The sequence below is a fragment of the Buteo buteo genome, chromosome 3, assembly GCF_964188355.1.
Source record: "Buteo buteo chromosome 3, bButBut1.hap1.1, whole genome shotgun sequence".
NCBI classification, from domain to species: domain Eukaryota; kingdom Metazoa; phylum Chordata; class Aves; order Accipitriformes; family Accipitridae; genus Buteo; species Buteo buteo.
Window position 1 is genome coordinate 1,246,646 of NC_134173.1, and position 17,158 is coordinate 1,263,803.

At 40.9% G+C, this 17,158-nt stretch overlaps 1 protein-coding gene across 5 annotated transcripts in view; it reads right to left on the reverse strand.

The window, feature by feature from the left end:
* Positions 1–2,324: 2,324 nt before the first annotated feature.
* Positions 2,325–17,158, reverse strand: part of COBL (cordon-bleu WH2 repeat protein) — a 160,089-nt gene continuing 145,255 nt past the window's right edge. For 4 of the 5 annotated variants that reach the window (XM_075022694.1, XM_075022697.1, XM_075022696.1 and 1 more), the window contains 5 exons: positions 15,482–15,585; positions 12,230–14,241; positions 11,487–11,606; positions 9,095–9,346; positions 2,325–3,638 (listed from right to left, as the gene is read on the reverse strand). In XM_075022694.1, coding sequence (XP_074878795.1) covers positions 3,621–3,638; positions 9,095–9,346; positions 11,487–11,606; positions 12,230–14,241; positions 15,482–15,585 — 2,506 coding nt within the window. In that variant the 3' untranslated portion in view covers positions 2,325–3,620. The remainder of the gene's footprint in view (positions 3,639–9,094; positions 9,347–11,486; positions 11,607–12,229; positions 14,242–15,481; positions 15,586–17,158) is intronic. The other variant, XM_075022695.1, reaches the window with a different exon arrangement.

Here is a 17,158-nt window from a genome sequence, read left to right on the forward strand (position 1 = left end):
CTTCGCATTTAAATTAAACCATGTGCTTAATGCTAAGCAGCACCGAACAACAGAACTGCTTCTTTCTTTTCTGGAGAGGTTAGAGGGAAAACATCACACACTATCTCGGGGTGGCATTTTCCATCATTTCATAAACGCGTCTCTCATTCTCTTCCTTTTTCCTACACACTTACGAAGTGCCAATTTTTGGCTGTGGTAAATGTAGCATAAATTGTGCAAATCACTTGTATGAGCTGGGGAAGTTGAATCCTGCCACGTTCAGAACTCTGTAGATTGATGTGCATGTCAAAAGGTCTTTGGGTCCAACACTTTGCAGGACCAACATTAGCAGGCTGTCTGTACAAGAAAAAAAGAATCTATAATGAAGTTCCATAAGTCAAATAGCTCATGCAGACAGCCAGTATTATTTAAAATTAAATATCTAATCAGAGCGATTTAATGCTGGCTTTATGGTTGAGTAATACTCTAAGCTCAGTAAAAAAAAAGTTAATAAAAACATGTAAAAAAGGGGAGACCTACAAATTTTATTTGAGACAGGAGACTAGATTTCTCTAAGCCCTGAACATTGATTTATACCTGTACAAGGAATAAAGGTACCAAATCCAAATTCTCCATTCAATTTCCCTGCTGATACCATTTTTCACCTCATTTCAACATCTTACTCAAAAAGACAAGACACAGGACCAGGTGAATCGGGCATGTATCAGACTCTTCCCTCTGGTTGAACTGAGGTCAGAGTATGTGGGGAAAATCTAGACTGAGAGATACACTGGGGAGAAGAGGAGCTCACCGTCCTTCTTTCAGTCCTTCAAAAAGAAACCAGCCCGCGGATTGTCCAGCTACAAGCGTTACAAAAGACAGGTCAGGGACTAACCTGGGTGACACGTATACCTCTAGACGTAGGCTGTGTCTGCACTACCGAACAGTGTGGACCAATACGAGCAGCTATACAGATGAAAATACTCGGTGCTGAGGACACGACGTCTTCATCAGACACATTTTGGGGTTTTTCTTTTAACTCGGGATGAGCTCCAGCCTGGTTCCACAGACTGAACGCCAACTTGTGCTGGAGCGCATCTCCTGAATTAATTTCATCCAGTAAGAACCCAGTTTCTGAGCTGTGAAGCAGGGTAAAAGAAGGGATGAGGGGGTGAAGAGCTTCAAACGTGCTTACCTGATAGACACCAAAATGCTGACGCATGATTACTTCCCAAATGAAGACTACTAAAAGCATTCATAGAAAGTTATTATATGGAAGGGTCATACCTATAATCAGACTTCATTATAAATGGGTTTATAGTAAAATTTCCATCCACCTAGGGTTAAATTAAGCTGCTACCAGGAATTCAACAGCACCTGGATGACAATATAAGAGCACACACAACTCCCATTAACAAGAGAAGGGAACGAACACCCAGTATAGCTTCCTACTGTAGACAGCTAACTCCCCCTCCATTTTTAGCTCAAGCTGTGACTGAGCCAGCAGGATTTTTCGTAATTTTTTTGCTGTCGCAGTGAAGGTGACATCTCATCTTGCAGCTGTTCTTACAGTTTTTGCCCACGGGAATTCAATACTCAGAAGTTTATCCATGAATAACTCTTTTGTAAACTTCAGTTCTACACAGTGTCAAGCACCCAGAACCAGAACCTTTGCACTGCAAAGTCTGGAGGATCTGATTAACTCAAAATCCAGTTTTGGATCCCTTACACTGAAAAGTAAGTGCCCATACAACTTACTACACTAAAGGAGCCTTAGTAAGGAGAGGCTACAGACCCAGGGCCTTCAGGCAACACTAAGAACAAGAAGAAGGAGACCTGCGCTGAATTTTGTCTTACAGCACCTAACCAAGGAAGCTGTATTTGCTGCTGGTGGGATTATCTGCAGCATTCAAGCTTAGGAGTGACCAAATCCTTTCCTGTGATAGCATTTTTAACATGTTACTATTTCTGACCTAAAGCACACTGAGAAGACTTTTAAGGCAAAAGAAGGCTAATCAGTCAACAAAGGTAATCTTATTTATCCTAGGCAGTGACAAGAGCACCTTAATGCTGAATATATTAGCTTCCCTAATGAGGAAGTGGATCATTATCAGTACTCCATTATTATCAAAATGTATATAACTCTGACATCTTGATTCTAGTTGGTGGTTTCTGCTGTGTTCCTAGATTATTAGTTGTGAGCTCTTTCCTGGCTTGAGACATTTTACATTAGACCTGAGACATCAAACACAGTGTACTGGTTTGCTTAAGTCCATCTCTAGTTCTAAGTTCTTTCTGTAAATAGAAAACATTTGGCAAAAAGAGTCTTTCAAGCCATGTCAGGTTTTGATTTTGCTTTTATTTGTGGCACTAACAGACATCAGTATTTTACAATACATAATACATAGTCACATTAAATGCAGATGGCTATATATTCTCATGCTTTCAACATTACATAGCTATACATTTTAAATTTCAGCTCCAAAAAAAAAAGAATCTGCCACCACTCTGGTCTGTGATTATAAAAATGTAAATGTACAAACTTCCTCTTCTTCAGTCTCATTACAATATAGGAAATGTGAAACAGCGTTTTCATTTGTCCTTTTTAAGTTAATCAATTTAATGAAATATTTTCAAAATATGTACAACAACAACTACCAAAGTAGTTAACATTTGAAAAAGATGCTGTTATAAATACCTGTGAGACAACATACAACAGCCATACGAATTGGAAACAAAGGGCCAACTTACACGTGACCTGAACAAGAGATGACAAAAGTCCTGGTTACTGATACAAACCAGCTTCACTTCATTTTGCAGTGCAGAAATATATTTGAAATCTTGGACCTCTACGCAGTACTCTGAATCTTATTTATAACCTTCACAGTCTGCTGCAAATAGAGATCCTTTAAGGTGCCTCTGTATTTTTAAAATGCCATGAATGTTACTAGGGTTCAGTATATCTCTGCGTATTAGCATTCTATACGTCATATCCCATAAGTAACTCTTCAATAGACACTGTCTCACATTCATTATTGATTGCCTGCTTTCTCAGAGCTCCACCAGAGATATAAAGTCCATCTAACTTTAAAAACCAATGACTCCAGCATATGGAATTTAGGTTCTTCATAATGTACCATAATTTTTTTCTTGTGATTGTGTTTTATGGATCTTTATTCTGGTTTTCACCCTAATCGCTTACAGCCCTTTTCCAAATCAAATAAGAAGCGAGTAAATAGTTTGAAATAGTTACATATTTTTAACAACTTGAAATGAGTATTACTTTTCAGATAGCTAGCAAAGTCTTTTAATTTTGCCCATAAACACAATTAAGTATTAACGCAGGACTGCACAGTGTTTATATTCTTATTAACCTGCCAACAAGAATAGTTTATTGGCAACCTTAAATATTCAGAGGCAAAACACAATTCCTTGGCACAGAAGCTTTACAGCAGAGCAACATATTTTCCCCTTAGAACCATTATACAGGAACACACAGAAAATTAACTACAACTTATTTTGGCTTGCAGACAAGAGAATCAACTAAACTTCTTGATGTTTTCTGCCACTTCAGACCTTGAATGATGATTGTGGGTGCATACGGGGTTAGATTTTCCAATTACCTGTTCTTTAGACATGATTCAAACGAGCAGAGGGACCTATAACAAAGAAAAGCACATGATCATTCATGATATTTTTAAACCTCCAACTGTTGACATTGTTAACCAAACATTCTCCTGTGGGGCTGTTTTCGAGCCTGGTCTCTTCACCAGCTCCTTGAGACTACTTAAAGCCTACCTGCTTTCTTCTGGCTGTATCAGTCGGTCTACTGAAAGGTGTTATCCTTCCCTAAAAACCCCACACCTCGTACATCCTTAGGTATTACAGTTGCAATTACACGATTACTGGAACATAGGTGATGTATTTTTCTGTGAACTTCCTTCATTTTGTGGAACGAAGAGAAACCCAGGCTGCGAGTATGCGATATCTGACTGTCAAAATCTGTTCAGTATCGGTTACCTGTCACTGGTCATAAAAATCAATTGATGAGTATTTTGCTTCCTGATTGAATGAAGGAAACTCCCAAAGGCTTTGATTCAGGAAAATACTTAAACAAATGCGTATCTTCCTTCCTAGTCCTCAGGACATCTAAGCATATGCTTTATTTTGAATACATATGCTAGGGTGCTCTTCCAAAATCAAAGTTACTGAGCTTTGATTCTATCAGAGAGATAAACGTTAAGGTCACCACAAAAGCTAAACAGGAATAATGTATTTGATCGAGTCTAAATCTCCCATTTTGGCCTTAGTATCCATGGCAGAAGCTTTATTCTTGAGGGAAAAAATAGGTCACAGTATAAATTATTAGCAAGGTGAAGAGTTCAAATTAAATTTTATCTTTCAATTCAAACAGAGTAACAGCATGCAAACAACTGCCTCTCACTATGCATGGGAACTAGAATCACTTTATAGGCTCATTTGACTACCGGTATATCAAGATTGGCCAACCTTTTAGTGCGGCCTCCTGCCCCATTTCCAGCATACCAAAGCCAACATCAACTGTGGCTTTGAGTTTGTAATCTGTCCTTGCACCCACACACATTGATGATATGAAACAGCATTTCTTCATTTACAATTATGTATCTCTGATTATGTGAGAATAGTCCACCACTTGACATAAAGGTATGGAACTAGACCATGCTTCCTGGAAGATACTCAACGTGCCATAATTCAGATCGATGCATTACTTGTTGGCAACCAACTTCAAATTATCCCAGCGTATACCAGGGACTCATTGTAATGGCTGCAGTAATCACCTTACCTGGCTCCTTTACCAAGAGAATGATACACTGCGCGTATCAAGAGTCCATGTGACTAAATGTCAATGCCGAACACCGGCAGGAATGCTTGTGGGTACTGTGACGGAGCCAAATTAATTTTCAAAATCGCAGGAAGCAAACAGAAAAGGCTGCTTAGATGCAGCTCCAGTCTTTGTTGGAAAATGTGCAATCTGTAGAATCTCTCTTGCACGTACCATTAAAAAGTGGTCCACAGCAATCAGTTTACCACGAGCAAAAGCCTGTTCTTCAGACATACGACTTGCCTCGTGCAGGCACGTTCCCCTGCAACATTTCTACCAAAATCCCTGGGTACAACTCTACCTAAAATGAGTAGATGGCATATAAGCAAAGGCAACTTTTACAGCCTCTCTTTGTTGGGTAAGATTTTTAATCCTGCATGGGCTTGTGCTGCAACTATACCTACAGCTAGATATCTAACGGTTATTTGCATGCGTAGTTACGTTTACTTCCACAGATAATCATGGTAAATCCCAAGGCAAGTTACACAGACACATGCGATGATATACAGAATTTCAGAAATCTAGCTAGGTTATTTTGCACGTTCTGAGATAGAAAGTTAAAAACTAGACATAAAAGATCTTAAGTATGTGAAATTGTGACAAAAGTCGCTTGATACAATTTAAGGAAAACACTCGTTCACTTTTAACACCAGAAGCTCAAACGGTGCAGCTCTGTGACCTGAGTTCTGCTCACCAGAATTAGCCAAAATTTGGTCTCAGATCAGCCGTTTATTTCCTAGATCAACTGGTTCCCCTTTGCGCAGGAGGCAGACCGCGTGGCCGGGAAGCAGGCTCCTCACCAGCGAGACATCCATTTCTCAAGACAACGAGCCACCAGTGGCTGGCACTAGGTCAGCCGCCCCGGCTGGTGGCTTTACTTGGTGCCGTCTCCCCGACTTGCTGCTAGACTTTGGAGGCGTTAAGCACCCGCCAGCTTCCTCAACAGACCATTTGGAAAACTGAAGAAAAAGGTTACTTCCTGCACGTTGTCAGGTCTTTTCCAGGTTGGTAAGTTCATCCTTTTCCAGTAACAGGTCTGCGACTCCGTTCCCTTTGGGTAGGATCTGTGGGGTAACCACTTTCTGGCAGGTCTTTGAACTGAACTGCACTGCGCTGGGGATGAACCATTTTACTGAGCAAGCCCTACTGGGCTTGGCACCCACAAGAATTTTCCTTCGGGAGTCTGTGGACAGCAACAGTGTGCAATAAAACAGAAGCTGTTTCTTCAAAACAAAGTATGATTTATTTACCAAAGCAGGCACGGTACTCCAAGAAATGGATTAAAGAACAGCCAGGAGACCTATGTGCATACTGTCTTACCTATACTTGGCATTTCCCTCAGCTACCTGTTTTTGCTCTGGTTTGTTTTGGCCGACCCAATTACAGCCTATGTCGTGCAGTCCCTGACTCTCAGCAAGGCAAGGTCAGGCTGCAGCAATTTCTCTCCTCCCTTCCTGCCCAGTGGATCTTTTAACCTTAAAGTTCATGACTTTAGCAAACAGCTGCGTAATCAGGGGTGGAGTGGAGGAGTTGCCTTTTCACAGATATTAATAGAGCTCAAATGTTCGTTGGGATGCTCCTTATCTAGGCAATTGGTTGCTTTTTACGTTTGGTTCCCAACAGCCCTGTTTGATCTACTTCCATTGCAAATAGCCCCTCATAAATAAGCACAAACTGAGTCATACATAACTAAGCAATGCAGATTCTTCCCAGTTCCCCACAATACTAGCTAAATAAATGACTTCACCATCAGAAGCCCTTGTCACAGAAAACTTTGAGAAGACAATGGAAAAGAAACAGATGCAATTACTGAACTGAACTACCTACTCTGCTCTCTAGCTGCTGCCACCAAAATCTTCTAGAAAGCAAAGCCAAAAATGGCTCTGTGCTCACCTCTCCAAATCACAACATCATAGATCTTTGACAGAGGAGGCAAAACAAAGAAAAAAGTTTGCTTCAGCCCTGGCACAAAACCACCTGCCAGCCACTGTCTACAAAAACCTCAGTGTTCCTTGGAGACACGTTCTTCAGCTGTAAAAGAAAAAAACCCTGATATGCAGCTATCATGTATGCTCTCTCCTCTACAGGTTCAACTTTTGCTGCCACAAGTTGTCCAACTGCAGGGAAGGATCGGAATTTGACTTTCTTTTAATGCAGCAAGCTAGAAGAGGTACTAATACGCACTGGATAGAGTCTTTGAGAAACCTGACAACATTTTTACTTTCATCAGTTATCAAGGGCATGAGATCTCAGATGTCAAAGTGATACAATGTCTTTGGCACATACAAGACTTAGCTTGCATATCCAATACCTGCAAGGACAGCACAGTAATAAGAAAATCATATACTCTGTCTTGGACAAAACACTGCTCTCTCTTATTTTCATAAAGGACCTATATAATGAGAGATGTACTCTTCTGTCATTTCAATGTCAAAACTACCAAAAATTACCCCCTCTTGAAAATGAAAGAAGACAGGCACAGCATTTAGCAGAATGCAGCAGTATATCCCGCTTACTTTCATGGCCTGCACTTGCTATCCAACTGTGTTGAAATAAATCCCCAAGGATATGATAAAGACTTGTTTTAATGAGTAGAGCTACGGGTCCCCTCGGAGACTTCTGCAAGAGTAATGTAGTTGGAAGAAAAAGGAATTTGGAAAGATCTAGAAAACAACTGCATGAAGTATTCTTGAACGTCCAAATCCCGTTTTTTTCTGTAAATTGGCGAAGTGGGGAAATAATGGCCTGATCTGGAGTGTTATTTCTTCATAGAATCATAGAGTCTCTCAAGTTGGAGGGGACCCATAAGGATCATCGAGTCCAACTCCCTGCTCCTTGCAGGACTACCTAAAACTAAACCATAGGACTAAGAGCGTCGTCCAGACGCTCCTTGAACTCTGACAGGCTTGGTGCCTTGTCTACTTCCCACGGGAGCCTGTTCCGGTGACCGACCACCCTCTCAGTGAAGAACCTTTTCCTAATATCCCATCTGAACTTCCCCTGACACAGCTTCATTCCGTTTCCTTGTGTCCTGTCACTGCTGACCAGCGACAGGAGATCAGCATCTCCCCCTGCGCTGCCCCCCTTGAGGAAGGTGTGGACTGGGATGAGGTCATCCCGCAGCCGTCTCTTCTCCAAGCTGAACAAACCAAGTCACCTCAGCCACTCCTCACAATAGTATGCATAATACATATGTAATTTTTCACATGCAAAATAACTGCACATCCAGATTTCTGTTTGCATGCTGGTGTAAAGTTCACTGAAACACTGATTTGTTTGTGCCATTTGTAAGATTCTGTGGAATTTCTGGTTTATCAGAAACAAGATTTTTTTGGCTATTTTTTAATGTTAAAATTGGATTGTATTTTTTGAATTATTTTAAAGGGGACAAGTAAGCAAGGTTAAAGCCTATTTACACATTTATGGTTGGCATCGGCTAAATCACGTGTTGGGAAAACTACATCTGCTTTTGTACATTCCCTAAAGTCCTTGGATCAAAGTCTGTTCTTGGATACTGCAGTGTGATATTGGGATGACTCCACTAAGGCCAATTGATCTGCTTCTCTTTACCAAGAAATGCAGTATAACTCGAGGTGAGGAAGAACAATTTTTGATCAAAGAGATAAGTGAAGTTACTCCAAAAATCACACCCGGGCAACTGAGAGTTTAGCCATCTGGGAGCTGACTGACCCACAGCTGGCCACAGAAGCGAAACACACATCATCCAGTTAATAAAGTTCAGGTAGACATTAAAATGACCCCACAGTTTTACTGACAGCTCTCAGCACGTGCGACCAAGGTGTAAGTGTTAGGAATCAAGGTCTAGGACACACTACTGAAATTAGGAGAGAATACTTATTTCTAAATTCGCTTCAGGGTCTCCTATCTGATCTTTCTTAGGATCACCTCGTCTAAAGGACATTCAGTATTATCTCAGATTCACAAGAATGAAAGGGGCATGAAAATGCTTTCTGAAATGATATTCATGCTCTTGATGTTCTCTTTAAAAACAGGTATTGACTATTCATACACTGCATATATGCACAGGTGTGTTTTAGTCTTAATAATATGTTTTGATAGCTGTTCAAAGGTTTGAAATACGTTCCTGATCTTTGATTCACTCAGAGAAAAGAGTGCATGTACCTTCTTCTGATGGAAGAAAGAAATGTGTGGCTAGAACAGCTTATAAATGGCTCTCAAAGCCCAGCAAGCATAGGTTGTTTCATCCATGATAAAATATAAAAGTACACTTACCTTTTTCAACTTTGCTGCTCCGGCACCAGAGCGAATGGCCTCCAGTAGGGCTTGCCTTGCCTCCCCAGGGTTACCTGTAGCCGTGGCAGAGAATTTTGGAGCTGCTGCTGCCAGCTGAGTGGGAGGTGGTGGTGGTGGCTGGGCAGGGGCGGGTGGGATACAAAGCCGCTCTTCCTGAGGGTCTGCTGCCTTCTGCAAGGACAGCTCTGCGTTCCTAAAACTCTGCAGCTCTTCGGAGGCCATGGAGGAGATCTGCTCGTGATGCAGTTGAAAGAAGGTGATTAATATCAAGCATGACTAAACTGTAATTATTTGACATTTGATGCACTTTCAGTACCCCGATTTCACTTTGCTTGAATGATGTAAAACACATAGAACTTTTGTTTGCTCATGGGGTTGAACATCTGTTACTACTCACTCACATCACTCAGCTGGGCTGATTACCAGAATAAAGGATTTGGCATTGACTCTGTCTCAGAAACGAAATCTTTATTTACTGCAAGCTCCAGCATCCTGTAACACTTCTTGGCACATAAGGTAAGAGAAAGAGTTGGACTTGATATTCATTTGGAAATGACCACAAGGGTTTTGGAATCAGGAAGATATATTAAGGCTGCAGTAGCCACCCAGGAATCTTGTTACTTTTTGCAGTCTGGGCTGCACAGAAATAATCTCAGATGACAGGAAGGCTCTTCTAGATCTGAGCTCTCAGACATGGCTTCACTGAAAAAAAAGTCATTAAACCTCAAGTTTTCAGCCATACTAAAATAAAATAAAATAAAATAAAATAGGACCAGAGAGAACTATGTGAAAGCACTGAGAACAAAATCAATTGATTGCTCTTCCAAGCGTGTTTCTGTGAAATTTCTGCAACCAAAATTTCTGCACGAATTACCAGCTTGGAAACTCATCCTACTTTAAATGAATGCAGGGAGAGGAGGCAACCTTTCAGACTAAGCCAGCTTTTCTGTCAACTGTCTCAACAAGTATTTTTGCTGTTAACAACATCACTAGTAATAATCATGATAAGTTGTTAGCAATTACAATGATTTAGTGATTATTAGGAAATTCAGTATCATGTGCCAAATGGGAGGTTTTCAAGCAGAGGCATTAGTATTACTTTCTGAGAGAAACTGAGGCACAAAACTTCTCTAGTGAAAAATGAAAGGATTCATCTCCCATCAAATAATCCACATTCAGAGAGCTCCTGTATTCTACTCCTTCACTGTACACAAACACAAACATATATGGGAATAATGCCATGTCAGATAAAACACGAACACTTGAGGTAAGGAAAGGGACAGCCCTTTCATCACAGCACGTCTGTATCTCACCCCGTACACATACAAACAAGGCGCTTTAACTAGCACAGGTGACATGGTATGAAAAAGCAGCGTATGGTTTCTAGGCAACTTCCTTCAAAATGATGGCAAAAGCTTCTCTGCTGCGGGAAAGTAATCCAAAAAGTCTCTGTGATAATACACCACCACTTCATTGTCAGAGCCTCTTTTACACAAATTTACATTTATTCTCAAGGAATGCAGAATGCAGTTAAGCATGTGTGAAGATGGCTGCTGCCTAGCACAGCCTGCTCTCAAGCTCAGAGGAAGCTGTACCCTACTTGCAGCAAGGGCAGTAAGATATTTGAAGGACAAAGAAATTCCCTAACACAGACAAGAGATTCTTTCTATCTAATGCCAGCTATCTGGGTATGTGCTAATGGCCCGCGTCACTGCACGAGGGAAATGGGAACCTACTTACCAAATACACATCCTTGGCTGGATTAGTGAACAGAGTGAAAAGTAACGCTAGAACAATGCAGGTTTTGGCTATTAGGAATAAGAGATGCTTTAAAGATTAGGTAAATCTTTCAGACAGAAGGAATCATCCTGCTGTGGTGAAAGCTGATGTTCCCTCAACACCAATTACTTGCATACAACTTACACGCACCAGCTCATGTTAAGAGATAAACAGCATGCACGAAGAAGCCCTAGTGTGTTTTCAGGTAACTGGGATTTAATGCATATGGTAGGTAATGCAAATATATTAATCTAACTGCATGCTCCTTTAGGAGTGCTAAATGTGAAAATGATGAAGATGATGAACATCTGATGTCTTCTATATACACTCCCTGTAATTCGTTTGGATTTCTATGTGCTACTTTCTCAGCTAAAAGTACACCGTTTGAAAGTGTTAAGTTTTACAGCAGAGGATAGGATCGGACCCGCTATCTATCTGCGTAAGTCAGATCAGGTCTTGCGTCACACTATTCCCCCCTTAACTTTTCTCTTTGTGGCACAACATTTAGTTTGTGGCATATCTGGGTTTATTCAAAACACCCAGCAGGAACAGCCTGCACTTAAAAAGATCGCTTACTGTCTTGATTTCTTACCTTTTTCAGCTTTGAGGTGCCACTGTGGCCTCTAATTGCTGCTAGCAGGGCTGAGCGCTGATTCTCTGGCTCAACATATGAGGGTTTCCTGTGGCTGCCATTTAGTGCACTGTCTGAAACCTAGAACGTGAAAAGAATAAATTGTCATTAGATATTTACTTAGAGATAGTTTGGAAACACTATTAAAAGTATTTTTGGCACTTGTACCAGAATGCAAGCTATGGAGACTAATCAGTCTGTCTTCTTTTGGGCCTGCTTTTACAACCCTTACTCACACTGAACGGTGAGGATATGTCTAGATAGTAATGCTGTGCTCACAGATGCAGTCTCATATCCTCCGAGCATGAAGTCAGTGGCAAACTAGTATCACCTAGTAATATAAAATGCAGTTTTCTTTCATTGCAGGTATTTACACGTTTTCTCCACCCTGTGCGTTTCTGTTTTTACATAACACACTGAAATGCAGGTTCGGCTCTTAGGCTAACCTTAATTACCCCTCTTTTATGCTCTATCTCTGTACCCTCTGCCTCTTCTAGCTAGTGCAGCAGCCACGGTGTTGCGTAATATACAGGATGTGCAGAATAAGCAGTGGGTTGTTCTGCATTTTGCCATTATAAATTTTTCAAATGCCTTGTGTACTCCAGCTCACCAGCAACGGTACCAGTTAGAATACCTCTGGTGTCTTGACAGTGTGAATACAGGGCTCTGCAGTCTGAACAGGCTAAAAAAAGCCTCCGCTTTACCTTTCTGAGTTTCTCCTTTCCCCCTCCTGTTTGAATGGCTTCCATCAGGGCACTGTGCAGCGACGTGTCCTTTGGAACTGGTTTCTGGATGACAGGTTTGAACTTCTTCTTTGGTCCGAAGATATTGGTCTGCACATTAACATCCAGTTCACTGGTAGCATTAGTATCTGAATCATCAGGTTTCTCCTCCTGTTCTGACTGTGCGTTTGCTGCTGCACCATTTAGCTCGGGTGAAGCTTTAAGTGAACTAACTTGTACGCCGTTAGCAGGAGGCCATTTAGTGACTCGCAACGATGAGCCGAAAGAGGACGGGACTCCTTGGAGGTCAGGAGACTTGAGAGATGAGGCCGAATTAGCGTGGGTCAAAGTCTCCCATTTCTGGTCAAACAACACACACGTGCTTTTCTCTGCTATACTTTGTTTGCTGTTTAAACCATGATCATCTTCTGCACTGTTGTTATCCTTTGAAGAGGATTTAGTAAGTGGGACACTGGCATTCTTTTTATAGAAGCTCAGAGGAGTTGCTTGATTTGGTGCCCTGATGTTAACTACTTTGTTTTCCACGCCAGAATTATCACCAGGTGTAAACCTGTGGGATGCTTTTTGACTGCAAGTAAAAATACTTGAAAGCGTTTCTCTGGTTTCTGCGGATTCTGTTTCCACGGGGCTATATTTGGCCACAATAATGCATCTTTTTGGTGAAACTTCTGCTTCAGTTTTAAGCTCTCCTGCCCCTTGCTTGTTTTCATCTTTCTCATGATATTCTGTAGAGTCAGAATTAAAGGTAATGGAATTGATGTGCCTTGCAATGGCAGAGGCAACGTACTGACTTGAAGTTCTCCTATGTGGCTTTACAAATGGAAGCTCCAGCTTGTCCTTATTAATGGCTGGGGCCACTAATGATGTTAACTGAGACTGCATAACTGGAACAGGAGGTTTGGTCCTTTCGTTCTCAGACTGTCTTTCAGCTACCTGGGTAGTAACAGTTTGTGGTGCTACAGGTTTTGGAGCTGCAAGACAGACAGGTTTGTGTTCATGTTTTATAGTAAAGGGCTTAGAGTTTGTGGTGACTCCTGACTTTTTAGGAAGATACTCAGCAGAGTCATCGCTTTGCTTTTCCATAGAATTTGACCTCCAGAATGCCTTCACTTTGCCAAGATGAATTTCCTCACTTTCATCAGTAGAGGTACCTGGTATGTGCTTACTGACACCAGTGTTTGGGCCTATAAGGTTGCCTAGTTCATCTATCTTAATGGCACCAGTGGAGAGTGAAACTCCTCTATCAAAATGTTTTACTTCAGGTTTGGGAGGGACAACTTTAAAGGTTGTCAAACCCATCTTAGGTTCGTAGTTTCCTCCTGAATTCTGGGCACGATGACACCATGTGGGTGTTGATGGGATTTCTTCTACTTCAATTTTTTTTGCTGGTGGCCATTTGATTTCTAATTCTGATTTACTTTTTTTCAGAGATCTTTCCCTGTTACTACATTCGTTAAACGGATTTATCTTCTCTTTCGCTGTACTGATTTCAGCTGTGACCTTGGAGTGAGACAGAGTCAGCTTAGATTTACATTCCTCAGACTTCACAACATGTTTTGGGGGGGGTTCCAGTCTTAAGTTCTTTTCATTTCTTTTTTCGAAGGAGGATGTGAGAGATTCAAACATATCTCTCCTCTGCTCCACAGGCAAGTGACTGAATTCATTTTCAGATGGTTGCTGATGTATTAGGTCCTTGGATATGCATACAGCTCCACTATCTGTGTGTCCCTTATCAAAGGAACCTGCGTTGTTGTTTTTATTTTTGAAGTTTCCTGTACTAACAGAGTCAGCTGAGATATTTGTCTCTGTCTCTTGATCTCCAGCTGAGTTAGAGGTGCTAACTTCTGGAGCATCATCTATGACTGTTACTGGAACAGAAATGGTAAGATCTTGGGCAGTCTCAACTTCTCTTATATGTGGGCTCAACGCTTCATTGATGTACTCGGAGTCAGAGTTACTTATACCATCCAGTGCTGCAAAATACACATACAATATTACATACAGGCAGTATTTAGGCAGTATGACTTTAAATTATACAAACAGCCAGTACAAGCTTAAGCGGATCAGATATTTTAGTTACACTAAAACTAACAGGAATATATTTATGCCTGTATTACAAAAAAGGAGAGATCTGGGTCCTTTTTATTGTCTGGTTGCTGATTAGGATCAGCCAAATATTCCTGCAGTCCTCCTGCTTCAGCCAGTGGGAAACATACAAATGCAGCTGAAAGCAGAATTTAATCTATTGTTCATACCTTATCTTTGACTAACTTCTCTCAGTGATAAACATTTCACCACATGACTCCGAAGGAGAAACATTTCTGAGAAACAGCGAGCAACTCCAAATTATGTTTCCCAGACCTAGTTAGTAATAACAGCCCAGCTGAAGGATTTCCTTGAGCAAGCAAACAAAGAAACAGTACTTGTATTTTTTCTCCATTCTTCTCACCCTTCATTACCAGTGACTCCAGAAGCCTCACTGTGCAAGAAGCTTAACTCTCCTCTCAAATTTGCTGGTATATATCAAGGGTTACAACACAGAAGCTAAGAAATTGCAGTGTTAGAGAACTCACAGAAATTAAATCAGAATCAAGTCCACTGCGGAAGTACTGAAATAAAGATGGGAAGTTTTAAAAAAGCATTCAACATCATTGGTAACAAACCGTTAATAGAGAAATATTTTTATTCACAGTAGGAAAAAGAGGAGCACAATATGACATTTTACCTCTTCCCACTGTTTCTTTTCATGTTTTTTGATTTTTAACTTTAAAATATGGCTGCTAATGCAGAGAAGGCATTGGGTACAAAAATGTCCCCCCCCCTCCACTTCATTATGATAAAATACAAAATAGAGGCATTGTTCATTAAACACAGAGCTAAACTCACAACTGATTTAGCTTCACTGAAGTCAGTGAAATTATACCAAATTTGGGCCATAAAACGTGACCATAAACTGCTGTTCATCTTTTTTTTGGTAGCAGATACCGAAATACAATGACAATCTGATAAGCAGCTTGAAAAACATTCAGCGTGAGCCTATAAAGAGCAGCTGCCCCAGAAGAAAACGGAGAGCAGCCACTTTGCGCGGACCACGTTCTGCCTCAGACCTGCGAGCTGTTCCCAGTGACCTTAGTGAGAACTGTGCGGATGTCTCAGAGCACCTCCTGGGTCTGCCTCTCCCTTCTGTACTTCAGAGGTAACACACTTCCCTACCTTCTAAATCTTCATCCAGGCCAGCCAAAGTCTGCTGGAGTTGTGCCGCAACGAATAGATCCTCATTCTCATGCTTGGCCAAAGCCGTTTCTTCATCTCTCCTGCTAAATGAAAGAGGAGAAAAAGGTTGGGTCTCCCCCTTTTTTCGCTTCGCACTGTTGCTCTGCTATCCACTATCATTTCAGCCCCTTTGGTTCCACTGGGGTTCTGAAACTCACTCCCCAAAGTATGAAAAATAAGCAGCCTTAGAGACACACACCACCGCACTGACACAGCCACATCTAGGAAGGATCTCTGTGGTGCCTGAGCATACTCAGCGTGCTGGCGATCAAAAGATTAGGGTTAATAAAGCCTGTCGCAAAGAAATGGTCTGGCTTCACTGTGAAGTATGCAATTCAGCCGGGCTGCAGAAAAGCAGCATATGCCATGGCAAAGGTTTTGCATATCCATGCAATTTTAAAGCAGACCACTAGCCATCCCGTGCACCCACTGTGCCAATATATCTGCACCTTAATTAAATAAAAATTGCATGGTAATGAAAAATAAATACAGCTAAGTACTGTTAGACAATCACTCTGCATCCTGAAGGGAGGGAGGGGAGGAGGAAGGGGAAACTAATCCCTTGAGAGCTGTTTCTAATGAAACATATCAAGGGGCCTGATTTTGCCAGAAAATAACTCCATGGTTTTTGATGAAGTTGTACAATGACCTAAAAGAAGCCTGAAGTCAGAATGAGTGCCAAGTGTTGTCTTGGCTTATTAAAAGAAAAAAAAGAAAAAGAAGATGAAACTAAGAAAAAGCCTAACAAAAAAGAACTAAAATTAAAAAAATATGTATGGCAACCTGTTACACAGCAGACCTTCTATTTCTTAGAAAGAAAAATCTTGACCAGCAGCTCTTCTATCTAAATCATTGAAGCTAGGATTTCACATTGGGCAATTCATTTTTTCTAGCTACCTCTTCCTCACCTGCATTTAAGACATTGTTGTCTGTGACACTATATCTAAGTTTTGCCCTTGTGATTAGCCTATTGAAAAAATAATTTTCCATTCTAGCCACACTTAAACTAACTCTGGTCAGGCGAAGCAGATTTGCCCTTTTCAAGATCAAACTCTTAGCAGCACAGATACAGTAACAGATGACATTTTTTGGTAGTTTACCAAACACTACCTGAAAAATGCCATTTTTCTGCTGTTCTTTAAGATAATAATCTGAGTAAAAATTCAGGGATATTTCCTGACATTGGTGTAAATGATGCCTAATGATGTAGCTTCCTTTTTTGCGATTTTATTGTTTGATTTTTCCTTGTTCATACATGGAGCAACTGAAAGCACATGTTGAAGCATTGGGTATTTTATTTTATATTTCTTCATTATTTACTTATTTATCTAGCATTCACCTCTTCTTTCTTTTTGACTTTTTGACTTTTCTTTTTGACTGGAGCCCAAGTCGTCTACTTGCACCTAAACTGCATTGCACTTAAAAAGCTGACTTCACATATGTGGGATCATTGAAAGAAGCAAAATACACCTGCAAGGAAACCTTCCAAAGCTTTTTTCACGTACACATCCTTGTGTATTTGAACATACAGACGGGATGAATTCAAGATGGCAAGGCTACATATGTGCCTAAGTGGTTTCCTAAACTGGAATCTAAGACAGAAATCTGTATTGGTTG